The sequence below is a fragment of the Vespa velutina genome, chromosome 13, assembly GCF_912470025.1.
Source record: "Vespa velutina chromosome 13, iVesVel2.1, whole genome shotgun sequence".
Classification (NCBI taxonomy): Eukaryota; Metazoa; Arthropoda; class Insecta; order Hymenoptera; family Vespidae; genus Vespa; species Vespa velutina.
Genome location: NC_062200.1, coordinates 3,438,383 through 3,450,882, shown reverse-complemented (window position 1 = coordinate 3,450,882; position 12,500 = coordinate 3,438,383). Strand labels below are relative to the sequence as shown.

The following is a 12,500-nucleotide window of genomic DNA, read 5'->3' as shown; positions in this document are numbered from 1 at the left end:
CACTTTTAAATTTATCGTCGTTTCATTTCTATGGTCTCTAAATATCGTCAACGAGAAAGAGAGAGAAAGAGAGAGAAAGAGAAAGAAAGAGAGAGAGAGGGATCAATGGTTGAGAGGATTTTTTTTCTTTTTTCTTTTCCTTTTCCTGTTTCTTTTCCTTTTCCTTTTCCTTTCCCTTCTTTTTTCTTCATTCTTTCTATGCACTTGTTTCCTTTGCGAGATTAAAACAAAAACAAAACAAACAAAAAAATACAAAGAAAAAGAAGAAAAAAAGATAAGGAAAGAGAGAAAGAGAGAGAGAGAGAGAGAGAGAGAAAAAAAGAGAAAAAAAAAAAGAATTTACACTGAAAAGAACGGAGACACCACAAATTGGCTCTTAGACGTATTTGATAACAAGTTGTCTCGAAGGATTCCAACGAAAGTCATATTGTTACACACACTGTCGGTCGTACTTGTATGCACATGTGAATACACGAGTTAAGCTACAGGTCTGGGAGTCTTGTCAAACAACTCTCGCCAAATGATTCCTTAAACTCATAGCTGAGAATATAAGTATCGGCTTGCTATATCTATTTACATTTGAAAAATTTCTTTCTTGGCCTTCGTTTTATTCATTGATTCATCCTCAATTTACTTATTAATTTTTATATAATATATATAATATATATTTAACATTAATAATATATATAATGTAATAATAATAATATATATATATATATATAATATAATTAGAAAGAATAGTCGAATAAATCGAAACATACATACTTTTGCATGTAGAGTCATCGTTTACTATCAAATCTATATACTATGATTTCAAAGTCTTTCTATTATATGTATATACTATTATATGTATATATAAAGATAATCAGATATTAAAATGCATTTTCATTAATAATTGATAAATATTTTTAAAAAGAATTAACATCGCCATAACTAATATTAATATTATATCTTCGTTATATTTTTCAATATTGATTATATTTATTCATTAGAATATTGACTTATTAATAATTATTAACAAAATCATTTTGGATATTATATATATTAGATGGACCGGAAAGTAATGTCGTTTCTGCGCATGTCGATATTTGATTGTGATTAAAAATAAAAACTTGTTAAAAATTTATTCGCTTAAATTTAATTTAAGAAAGCGACATTATATATATATATATATATATGTACATAATGTCTGTGCAAACGGTGCATTAATTTTTGTCTTTTTTTTTTCGAAAGGATCGTAAAATATTTTGAAATATTAGGAAATTGGTGTTTCTTTATCTTTCTTTTTTATTTAATTCCTATACCATTTAATTCTTTATTTCTTAAAACAGCATGATCTTTACGTTCATCAGTAGTATGAATCTTGTCCCATTTTTTTTGTTATGAAGTCGATAAATTATTAGAAAATCTTCCAATACAATAAGGATAGATCTGCATCATTTAATGATAGTAATTGATATTCATTTTATATCATTTTCAAGGTGAACATCTTTTCGAGATGAACATATTTTCGAGATAAACAAGATTCTGAAAATATCGTACAACTTGTTTTTATGATTACACAAATAAAAATTTTAAAACATTCTAAAATATTGTAATCGATAAATTAGATAATCTACATTTCATATATATATATATATATATATATAATTTTTTAGCGTTGATTAATTTCTGATATTTTGAATTACTTAAAAAAACATTTTTCCACGATAGTTCTAATTTACATTTTATTTTAATTTACATAAAACTAGCTATACATCTTCAAATGTTACATAATTAAACGATAATCGTAAATAAAATATTATTTATTATATATTCATTTTATATCATTTTCAAGGTGAACATCTTTTCGAGATGAACATATTTTCGAGATAAACAAGATTCTGAAAATATCGTACAACTTGTTTTTATGATTACACAAATAAAAATTTTAAATCATTCTAAAATATTGTAATCGATAAATTAGATAATCTACATTTCATATATATATATATATAATTTTTTAGCGTTGATTAATTTCTGATATTTTGAATTACTTAAAAAAACATTTTTCCACGATAGTTCGAATTTACATTTTATTTTAATTTACATAAAACTAGCTATACATCTTCAAATGTTACATACTTAAACGATGATCGTAAATAAAATATTTTTCATTATATAATTCGATAAAAATCCTTGAAAAAAGAAAAAGAAAAAGAAAATTATATATCATAAACGATTATTTTAAAAAGGTAAAAAAATTAAAGGATTTTAACACCTTACATTAGACAATCACTTTATACTTCGTCGATAAGTACGGTTGCTGACTTTTAGGGTCATATATATTATATATAAATAATATAGAAAGTATATAAATCTAATGGGATCATTGAATTAATTCATTAAATTTGTTTTTTTTTTTTTTTTTTTTTTTTTTTTTTTTTTTTTTTTATTTTTTGATCAAGTAATCGATTCAAGTGGCGAACCAATGTCCGGATTTCTCTATGGAAATAATTATTGGTTTGGTAAACAAAGTCAATGCGAAGATACGAACAATAGAATTCCGTTAACAATTAATGAAAATGAACTAATAAATAATTCGAGATATCGTCACGTCGAAGATGAATTTCCACCGTACAAAATCAAATATTTCGTCGCACGTTTCAGGCACAATAGCACTTTGCAATACCACATTAGAGTATATAACGAAGTGAGTATCCATTAAATGAATGAACACGATTTTAGTAATTCTGATTAACATAAATGTTTTTATTATTTTCTCTTTTTTTTTTTTTTTGTTTCTCTTTCTATAGGATTTGGTAACACTCGGAATGTGTTTACCGGCCACCTGTTCAAATGATCAATTATATATTCTTCTTGAAAAAGTTTTAAGAGATAGAATTCTTATTATAAGTGACCTATATTCGATTGATCTTAAACTGCTCGAAGTAAAAAATCTAATTGACGATTATCAATGGTTCTCAAGTATAACATTCATATCAGTCATGTATGTCAACGAGCATAAAAGATTTATGTGCGTTACATTAACCGAGTATAACAAATTGATTTGTCTATTTCTCCTTTAGGTTTCTATTAATACTTACGTGCTTGTTAATGCTAATAGGAACGACCTATGACATTGTGATATATCAAAAACGTTTAAAAAGGCACACTAAGCTTCTTCAAATTTATGAAAATACTCATTCTTCTCAAGACAAAACAATCGGTATGATCATTCAATAATATAGATCATAAAATGAACGTGTGTGTATGTGTATATATATATATATATATATATATATATATATATATATGTATATATTTATATGTATATATTATATTTGATAAAATTATTTAGATAATAAACAATCAAACATGGATCCTGAGGATAAGCCGATAACATTAAAACTTCAAAATTCTATTAGTAAAGTATTTCTAGCTTTTTCGATTTACTCGAACACGAAGGCAATGTTTAATACAAAACTGAATGATGATTTTATACCGATTATACATGGTTTGAAATTTCTATCGATGTTATGGGTCATTATAGCACACACGATATTCTACATCAGTGATTATACCGGTAAAGTAATAATAGATTATAATCAAAACTTAATATAATATATAATAATAATTAATTTCTTAAAATTTCATTTGATTTACTTTAATTATAGACAATAAAGTAATAGCCTTTAGAAAATCAGAATCTTTGGTTCTTCAAGTGATAACCAATGCGTCACTATCGGTAGATACATTTTTTTTCCTCGGTGGTTTTCTCATAACTTATTTATATTTAAATAAAGAACAGGAAAGGAATAAACATCGGCCACTGAATTATATTATTAAATATTACTTCATGAATATCCTAAAAAGATTTTTCAGGTAGGTAGGTTACATGTTAACGAGTATAATTAGAAATATATAATTACTTATAAAAATTTTGTTCTCTAATTTAGATTTACACCATCTTATATGCTTACAATGGGAATATTTGAAATAACTTCATTGCGGTATAGTTATACCTCGCAGTTTTATATGACAGAACGTTCATACGATGTCTGTCCAAAATATTGGTGGAGGAATATACTTTATATTCAAAATTTGTTTGATAGAAACAGCATGGTAAGAATATTTCCTTTTATAAATAATATAAATATTATCGTATTTCAAATAATGTTTAATTGTATTAAAAATTATTTTAACGATAATATGATATTTACAGTGCATGTCTTGGAGTTGGTATTTGGCAAATGATATGCAATTTTTTATAATAACTACATTCCTGTTAATATTATCATCCAGGTAAATCAATTATTTTAATTCCATATATTCCAATTGAATTTTTCTTTTTTTTTCAATCGTAAACGTTTGATAATTAAAAACATTCAATTATGGCAGGTACTTCAAAGTGGCCGCCAGTTTACTAGGTCTATTGTTTATCGCATCGATAATCATAACCGGCTACGTATCACATATTCACAATTACGTTCCTACGTAAGTAATTGAAAAATTGAATACGTTAGATTAATATACACATATTATAATCATTATTGATATTTGAGATTGTTTTTATAGATTGGATCAACAGTACCATCTTTTAGATGTCCTGTACGATCCACCATGGACTAGGATAGGACCTCATATAGTGGGTATAATCACCGGTTATATCGTTATCAAATTGAACAAAGAATTACGATGGAAAAGGGTAAAGAAAAAATACAAATAAAAATAAAAACAAAAAAAAAAAAACAAAAAAAAAATAACAAAACAAAACAAATCTTATTTATAATAATTTTATATTAAAATAATTGAGAATTAAAAGTTGACTTGATAATTTCATAATGATTAAAATCATCTTTAGAAAACTATCATATTATTCTGGATACTTAGTAGTACCTGCAATATATTAGTACTTTTTGGATTATGGGAAAAAAGGATATCGGTTATAAGTGCTACCTTTTATGTTGCCCTTGCTAGAACAGCTTGGGCAGTCGGCTTGGCATGGCTTGTAATTGCCTGTGTCACAAATCACGGAGGTATGTAAATATCAATGAACAAAATTAAATTGCATTAGGTCGACGTTGATTCCCTTTTTTTTTTTCTCTCTTTCCTTCTTTCTTTCTTTCTAAATAATTCTTTTCTAAATGAGAAATTTTTCTTTTAGGTATTATTACCAAGATTCTTTCGTTCAAAAGTTGGATACCATTCAGTAAATTATCTTACTGTGTCTATCTATTAAATCCTATTGTTATCAATATCATTTACTTAAACAGCGAAAATGTTATTCACATTGATTTACTACCAAACGTAAGTTTATCCAATCAATTAAAATTTCTCTTTTTATTATTAATTATATTTCAGATAATAATACTAATTAATTTTTTCTTTTTTTCCTATTCCTGTTTTTTTTTTTTTCTTTTTCTTTTTTTTTTCCCCCGTTCATATCCTCTTCCAGATAATATTATTTTTTGGAAACTTTGTGAGCACTTACATATGCGCTTACATATTTTCGATGATGTTCGAAATGCCATTCACCCTGTTGTTAAAACAAGTTTTTAATTACAACGACGATAGGAAAAAATGATCGATCTTTGATCTCCTTCCATGGATATATTTACATTCATTAATTGAATTTCACAATGTTTTTTTTTTTTTATATTCTTTTGTAATTTATTGGAAAAAAAATGTATGTTTGGTTTTCTTTTCTCTCTCTCTCTCTCAATCTCTCTCTCTCTCTCCCTCTCTCCCTCTCTCCCTCTCTCTCATTTGTGTTTTCCCTTGTTTACGCGATTTAATGCATTCCTTTTTTACATTACACACTGATAATCGCGCAATTAATATGAATTATAATCGATCGAATGATCTAACTCCACATATATGTATGAATATACATATATATGTGTATATATATATATATATATATATATATATATATATATATATATATATATATATATATATATATATACACATATGTATGTATATCTCGGTTTTTTCTTTTTTTTTTTTCTTTTTTTTTTTCGTTTTTCTTTTCGATGATTTATAAACTTCTTTTATTTTGTGTCTAACATTTTGTACACAACGAAGCGAGTTCAATAAAAATATCTTGTACACTGACTTAAAAGAGATAGATAAGCGTAGGGCACATTTATAATCATAAAAAAAAAAAAAAAAAAAAAAAAAAAAAGAAAAAAAAATGTAAGAAAGAAAGAAACTACAGATCATTAAACGATAATACATCCTCGCCGTGCTATGAGTGAACCGGGGAATGTATCCTAGGAGGTGCAGGCGAGGTATGAGATCGATTAGCTCGAGATGCTTGTTCACGGCGACCTTCCTCAAGTTGTTTCTCAAGCTGCTCTTTCAAGACTAGAAGTTCTCTCGTTCGTTGATAAACAGGATCCTGAAATGGACAAACAAATGATTTCTTTTTTATTTTCATTCTTTTTTTTTTCCATTAACCAGAACCGATTTAATACGATTAAAAAGAAAATTACAAACCTGTTGTCTCATAATCGGATTCCATCTACAATAGAGACCCTTCCAAGGTTTGATATACCTCATACTTGCTATTGGCATTAGAACGAGTTGATAATTCGGTCCAGCCAAGTAAAGAGGATTTTGATAAAGGGATAATTGACTATTGGTGTAGGACCATAACGATACGGTTCTTTGTTTGACCTGTTCTTGTACTCTCTCGCGTTCGCTTAAAAAAAGAAAAAAAAAAAAAAAAAAAAAAAAAAAAAAGAAGAAGAAGAAAGACATAATAAAGGAGAAAAATAAAAGAGACGGAAGAAAAGATAATCGATAACGATTAGAAAAGAAAAAAGAAAAAAAAAAAAATTTAAGATGTAAGCTATTATAAGAGAAGATTTCTAATTTTATCAGATAAAGATTAATTTATCAGATTATTATATACATACATACATACATACATATATATATATATATATATATATATATATATACCTGCTGAATAAAAACGTGCCAAATCTGCAAGAGTAAAGATGGTCGAGGATGGTAATTAAAAAATGCTCATTAAATTCAAATGCATTAGCAAATTGTCGCGTTATTTGCCAAACGCAATCCATAAATTGTAAAAATACTGGAGAACGATCAGCGTCACTATGGTGTTCATCGCCATGACCAATCCTCTGGAGAAATGAGATCATAAGATTATGGAAAATAATTATTATTTAAATGTATACATATTTTTAATAAATGCAAAATAAATTACTTAAGTATATATATATATATATATATATATATATATATATATATATATATACATATGTGTGTTTGTGTTTTTTTCTTTTTTCTTTTTTTTTTTTGCATATGAACTACCTGTTGAAATTTATGACCGAAACTAAGCCATTCCTTTTCTATGAGAACTTCAAATCCTTTAATGGTCCTGTAATATGGATCCAACATTAACATGGCAAGAGCTGTTAGCTATAAAAAAAAAAAAATATGATAGATTATATTTACATATATTAAAAATTGTATGACAATTTATAATAATAAAATTAAGATATATTATATTATTATTATTATTATTATTATTATTATTATTATTTACTTGTGCTGTTCGATCCCATCCATCCGAACAATGTACAAGTACGGAAGTCTTATGATTTTCTACTTTATCCACAATTCTAACTGCACCAGCGAGAACACATTTAATATGTTTAAGCCACATTGTCGATTCTATACCAGATAACCATTTGCCTTCGTCGATTGTTGGAAAACATAATTCTATATAATAAGATTTAATTTTTTTTAAAGTGACCTGGATCGCTTAAATTAATATATAAACGGAGAGAAGAAAAAGAAAAAAAAAGAAATTATGAAAAAAAAAAAATCATTTAAATATCACATTAGTAATACCTTTTAATTTTCTCAGGCTCTCTCTCATTACGTGAATATTATGAATATCAAGAAAAACAAGCTCAGCATTCTGATAAGCATCCTCACTTTCATAACCACCACCTTTCGCTTTATTCGCTATTGCATTAGGCATTGGTCGAGCATCCATTATAAATAGTTTATGGCTTTGTGCATTGGCATCCATTATCAACTGCACGTACCTCTCATCCTCTCGACTTCTTTTACCACCAACGCCGACTAACGGCTGTGCGCAACGCGTTATCGTTGCCTGACTTTCTGAATGAATCCACGAAAGTACTGGCAATCTTCCTCTACTTCTAAAAGCTGCCGATGCTTGTAAATCTTCATCTGTCGCAGCCGCAGGTACTGCCCAAACAGCGGGATAACTATCGGCTAATGTATAAGTGTCATTAATCTTTGATATCTTCCACATATCATTATTTACACCCTATAATTAAAATTTCGTAAAATAAATCATCTATAAATATTATTTCAAATTATAATATAATATTAATGATTTCAAAGCTGATTAAAATCCATTACCATTCGTTTTAATTCGGCAATGGGCTCATAAACGTTCCAACCATTCTCAGGAAATGTTTCGGAATATTCAAATGCGAATAATGGTAATTTATGCGACAACGGAAATGAATATTGTTGAAGTTTTTCAAAGACATCTCTTCTAGAATGATTTTCTTGCTTATGGGCAAATCGAAGATTTCTCATGTCTTTACAAAACACTTCTATACCATATGAATTTTCTCCTCTGCTTGATGCACCACCAACTTTTTCGATTCTACTGACAACACCCAAGGGCACTTCCACGACATAAGGCGTTTCACGGTCTACACTACGAAAGTGAAGTTTATAATTTGTAACACTAAGAATTCCTATAGCTGGACCCGAATAAGGACACAAGTATGTCACTTCATGGGCTATCCCTTGAACTCGTTCCCCATTTAAGAGTGGTGGACCAGTATCATTTCCTGATAAATTCTGTTGGAAACAATTTTTTTAACGTGTTAAAATAATTAAATATTAATTTATTACAATGCATACGGTTTCTATTTACAAATATACATTCAAATCAAAATGTGCGATAAAAAGTAAAAGTGACGACGAAGAAGATTTTTACAATTATATCGGGATATTAAATAAATCTCTTCGATGAAACTGAAAGGTAGCAATAGCAGTTCATAATGTAGACAAATAAAGTGACAAAAATGGGGGAGAAAAGAAAAAAAAAAAAAAAAAAAAAAAAAAAAAAAAAAAAAAAGAAAAAAAAAAGAAAAGGAGCAAAACAATTTCAACTACAGCCACTTGTTATTTTCTGACTCACTTTTACTTGATTGTCTTTTTTTGCCTCCAAAGCAGAGACAATGTTATTATCTGTAGAAGTAGAACTCGAAGAAAAGCTTTTCGTATGGGATGCTTTTTCCCAACTCTCCTAACAAAAATTGAGTTAGTGTCGTATGAAATCAATCCGATAAAAAAGAATTATACTTATAAAAGTTTCTTGCTAATTGAATAATTAGATTTAATACCGATTCTTGACCCATCTTTGAATTGAGTGAACTGCTTTTGCTGTCTGAATTAAGGGAATCTGAACTGGCATTTTTTGAGTTGTTTTGCTCTACATTCAGGAGTTCAGCACTGCCTCTCTTCTCCATGCTTGTAGTACGTATGCTTCTAATTTCTTCTACTCCTGTTGCAATGACATTTTCAAACTTTCAAACTGGCTTCTACATTGATTTCTTCAATTGATTCTTAATCCTACAAATATTAAATATGCGTCATATTAATACAAACAGATAACAACAAAACATATCTAAATAAAATGATAATAATATTTTCTTTCGGTTAACCTCAAAAATGTTAATTCGTATTATACATTAGAAAAAGGATAAACAATGTTAAATATATTAATTTATACGTGTTATCCCAATGTAATATATGTTCTTAATTCAAACGGTCAATACAAAAAAAATAAAAAAAAAATAAAAAAAAAAAAATAAATTGAAAACAACTTCAAAGCAGTTGATTTCTAATATTACAAAGCCACGCCCCAAAAACATCCAAAAAGTTCTTATTATTATTTATAAATGGGATTAATTTTAATTGTATACACAATTTGTATGAAAAAAAAAATTATCACCAACTTCTATAATATGAGATTTTTTTTTAAATATTTTAAAACGTTAAGTTCTGTCACAATGCAGCACCTTGCGTTTGACAGTAGTAGCCATCTTGCGATGGAAATACGACCAGTTGGCGCCACATTCGAATCTTCCAATCAGCTACGTGCGGTTAAATTATCCAAAATTTGAATTTTGTTATCATTTTACTAACAAATATATATGTAATCTCTTTCGTCATTATTTCAATATTATAAATAATAATAATAATAATAATAATAATAATAATAATAATAATAATAATAATAAAAAGAGAAAACAAAAAAAAAATATTATTATTTCCATGTAGAACAATTAATACGGCAGTAAAGAAAAAGAAACAAGAAAAAAAGTTCATACATATATACTTAGATCTTATTGCGTCATGGACGATTTAAAAGAAGATGTAGGATTTTACTCTAAAAATTCATTAGAATATTTTGAGGATGATGTCTCTCGAGGTTATTTGCAAAATATATATATATATATATATATATATATATATATACATATTAATTGTATAAATACGATTACATTTGTATCGTAAGAGTTCTGGGAGACCATAAATCCTATTAGTATCTCTTAATAAATCGGATTATGAGAGGATTTCTTTTCCGCAGTATGTCATTCATTACTCATCGCTTACTAACTCGATTTTTGAATAGTTGAAATTAGTCTTGAAATTTATTTTTTTTTCTTTTTTCTTTTCTTTCCTTTTCTTTTCTTTTCTTTTTTTTTTTTCTTTTTTTTAACATTTCAAATATCTCAAAAAAGCTTATATAACAAATAAAACGATATAAGAAGAATATTTTACAAAAATAGGAGTCGGGGGTGAAATAATGAATTTTATTTGTAAAAAAAAATTGTTCAACAGAACAAAACGTATAATCACAATTCGACAGTGATGTAGCAATTTCGATTAGGTGTTTGTGTTGCATATGTATATGTATGTGTATGTTTGTTTGTTTTTTTTTGTGATTCTTCTACAGTATATAGAGCGTATTTTAACATGAAATATAAAACTCTCATCATCAACTATATATATCGTTAACTCTGAACATGGTCAACATATAAATATACAGTCATCACGTTAAGTTAAATATATATATATATATATATATATATATATATATATATATATATACGTATATAATATATATATATATATATATATATCCATACAAGTATATGTATTTATGTATATTATATACACATATGTATAGTGATTTTATAATATAATACGTTTTCTTCTCTCTCTCTTTCTCTCTCTCTCTCACACACACACACACACACACACGCATACACTCTCTATCCCTCTCTTTGTTTATACGATCTCATCATGATATATCTCTTTCTTGTGTTCTCATACGTATATTCATGCAGATTTATCATACATGCACACGTACACACACACACACACATATATGTATATATATATATATATATATATATATATATATATATATATATATATATATGTATCCCAAAAGATATATCGCGCTACTAAAATTAATACAAAAAGGCTTTGCTTCTCTCGAAAATCCATTTTAATAATATTTTGATACGAAGAAAAGCTTCCTGTCGATTAGAAAAAGGAGAAAAAAAGTAACGGACGACAAATATCGTACGCACATCGAAAAATTTTTTTTTATTTCTTTTTTTTCTATTATTTTCGTTTTTGTTAATTTTTTTTTTGTGTATTTTCTTTTGTTTTCTCTCTCTCTCTCTCTCTCTCTCTCTCTCTCTCTCTCTCTCTCTCTCTCTCTCTCTCTCTCTCTCTCTCTCTCTCTCTCTCTCGCCTGTTTCAATTTTCTCATATTATACACGATTACGAGAGAAGGATAGAGTATTATAATATCGCGCCGAGGGATTTTTCTTTTCACTATGTTCCCGCGATTTTTCTCAGATTGCTTATTTAGAGCATTTTGGCACTTTTATTAACGATGTATAATAGTATCAATGGTAGTCACTCTTTTATTAGTCACTCTCAACGCGAATTCTTTTTTATTTAAGATGTGTGTATGATCTCTTCTTTCTTTCTTTTTTCCCCCCATATTCCACTGATTATTTTCTTGTATTATATTTTTCTTCTATTCTTCTTTCAATCATCGATCGAATCACGTTTGTTATCCTTAGGCCATTACCTTCTTCTTCCCGTCCACCATCATCACCTCCTCCTCCTCCTCCTCCTCCTCCTCCTCTTCCTCTTCTTTCTCATCCTCCTCATCTTCTTCCACCATTTTTCTTTTAAACATCATGGGAAAGTTCTTATCGACAGAGGAATCTAAAGTATAAGAAGTTGAATAACGCGAGCTGAGGATTACGAGTTTTTCAGAAGCAACCCATTTTTACGGATCTTTCTTACAATCTTTTCCTTCACTATCTCTTTCTCTCTCTCTCTCTCTCTCTCTCTCTCTCTCTCTCTCTCTCTCTCTCTCTCTCTCTCTCTCTCTCTCT

General features: G+C 27.6%; 2 protein-coding genes across 9 annotated transcripts in view; one reads left to right on the top strand and one right to left on the bottom strand.

The window, feature by feature from the left end:
- The window catches only part of LOC124953735 (nose resistant to fluoxetine protein 6-like), a 7,263-nt gene extending 1,414 nt beyond the window's left edge, over positions 1–5,849 (top strand). The window contains exons 3-14 of one of the 2 annotated variants that reach the window (XM_047505551.1): positions 2,448–2,692; positions 2,796–2,989; positions 3,069–3,208; positions 3,341–3,565; positions 3,657–3,864; positions 3,939–4,104; positions 4,205–4,284; positions 4,381–4,476; positions 4,558–4,687; positions 4,844–5,018; positions 5,147–5,289; positions 5,438–5,849. In XM_047505551.1, coding sequence (XP_047361507.1) covers positions 2,448–2,692; positions 2,796–2,989; positions 3,069–3,208; positions 3,341–3,565; positions 3,657–3,864; positions 3,939–4,104; positions 4,205–4,284; positions 4,381–4,476; positions 4,558–4,687; positions 4,844–5,018; positions 5,147–5,289; positions 5,438–5,566 — 1,931 coding nt within the window. In that variant the 3' untranslated portion in view covers positions 5,567–5,849. Of the gene's footprint in view, positions 1–2,447; positions 2,693–2,795; positions 2,990–3,068; positions 3,209–3,340; positions 3,566–3,656; positions 3,865–3,938; positions 4,105–4,204; positions 4,285–4,380; positions 4,477–4,557; positions 4,688–4,843; positions 5,019–5,146 lie in introns of both variants that reach the window. The other variant, XM_047505550.1, reaches the window with a different exon arrangement.
- A 169-nt stretch (positions 5,850–6,018) lies between these two features.
- On the bottom strand, positions 6,019–10,239 carry LOC124953741 (myotubularin-related protein 2). Of its 7 annotated transcripts, none has more exons than XM_047505564.1 (10): positions 10,092–10,239; positions 9,414–9,642; positions 9,209–9,316; positions 8,413–8,865; positions 7,870–8,317; positions 7,562–7,737; positions 7,327–7,434; positions 6,910–7,136; positions 6,484–6,688; positions 6,019–6,385 (listed from the first exon to the last, which is right to left on the bottom strand). In XM_047505564.1, exons 2-10 carry the CDS (start codon positions 9,537–9,539, stop codon positions 6,233–6,235), a joined length of 2,004 nt encoding a protein of 667 aa, XP_047361520.1. In that variant the 5' UTR covers positions 9,540–9,642; positions 10,092–10,239; the 3' UTR covers positions 6,019–6,232. The 7 variants fall into 7 exon arrangements, with proteins under 7 accessions (XP_047361520.1, XP_047361518.1, XP_047361521.1 ...); XM_047505562.1 differs by having other exon boundaries at positions 10,029–10,226; XM_047505565.1 differs by having other exon boundaries at positions 6,952–7,136; positions 10,029–10,219.
- Between the last annotated feature and the right edge of the window lie 2,261 nt (positions 10,240–12,500).

Coding starts and splice junctions, on each gene's coding strand:
- LOC124953741 (XM_047505564.1), bottom strand. CDS start 9,539: ATGGAGAAGAGAGGCAGTGCTGAACTCCTGAATGTAGAGCAAAACAAC. Junction 9,317..9,413: donor CAAAGATGGGTCAAGAATCG/GTATTAAATCTA, acceptor AATTTTTGTTAG/GAGAGTTGGGAAAAAGCATC. Junction 8,866..9,208: donor AAAAAGACAATCAAGTAAAA/GTGAGTCAGAAA, acceptor TGTTTCCAACAG/AATTTATCAGGAAATGATAC.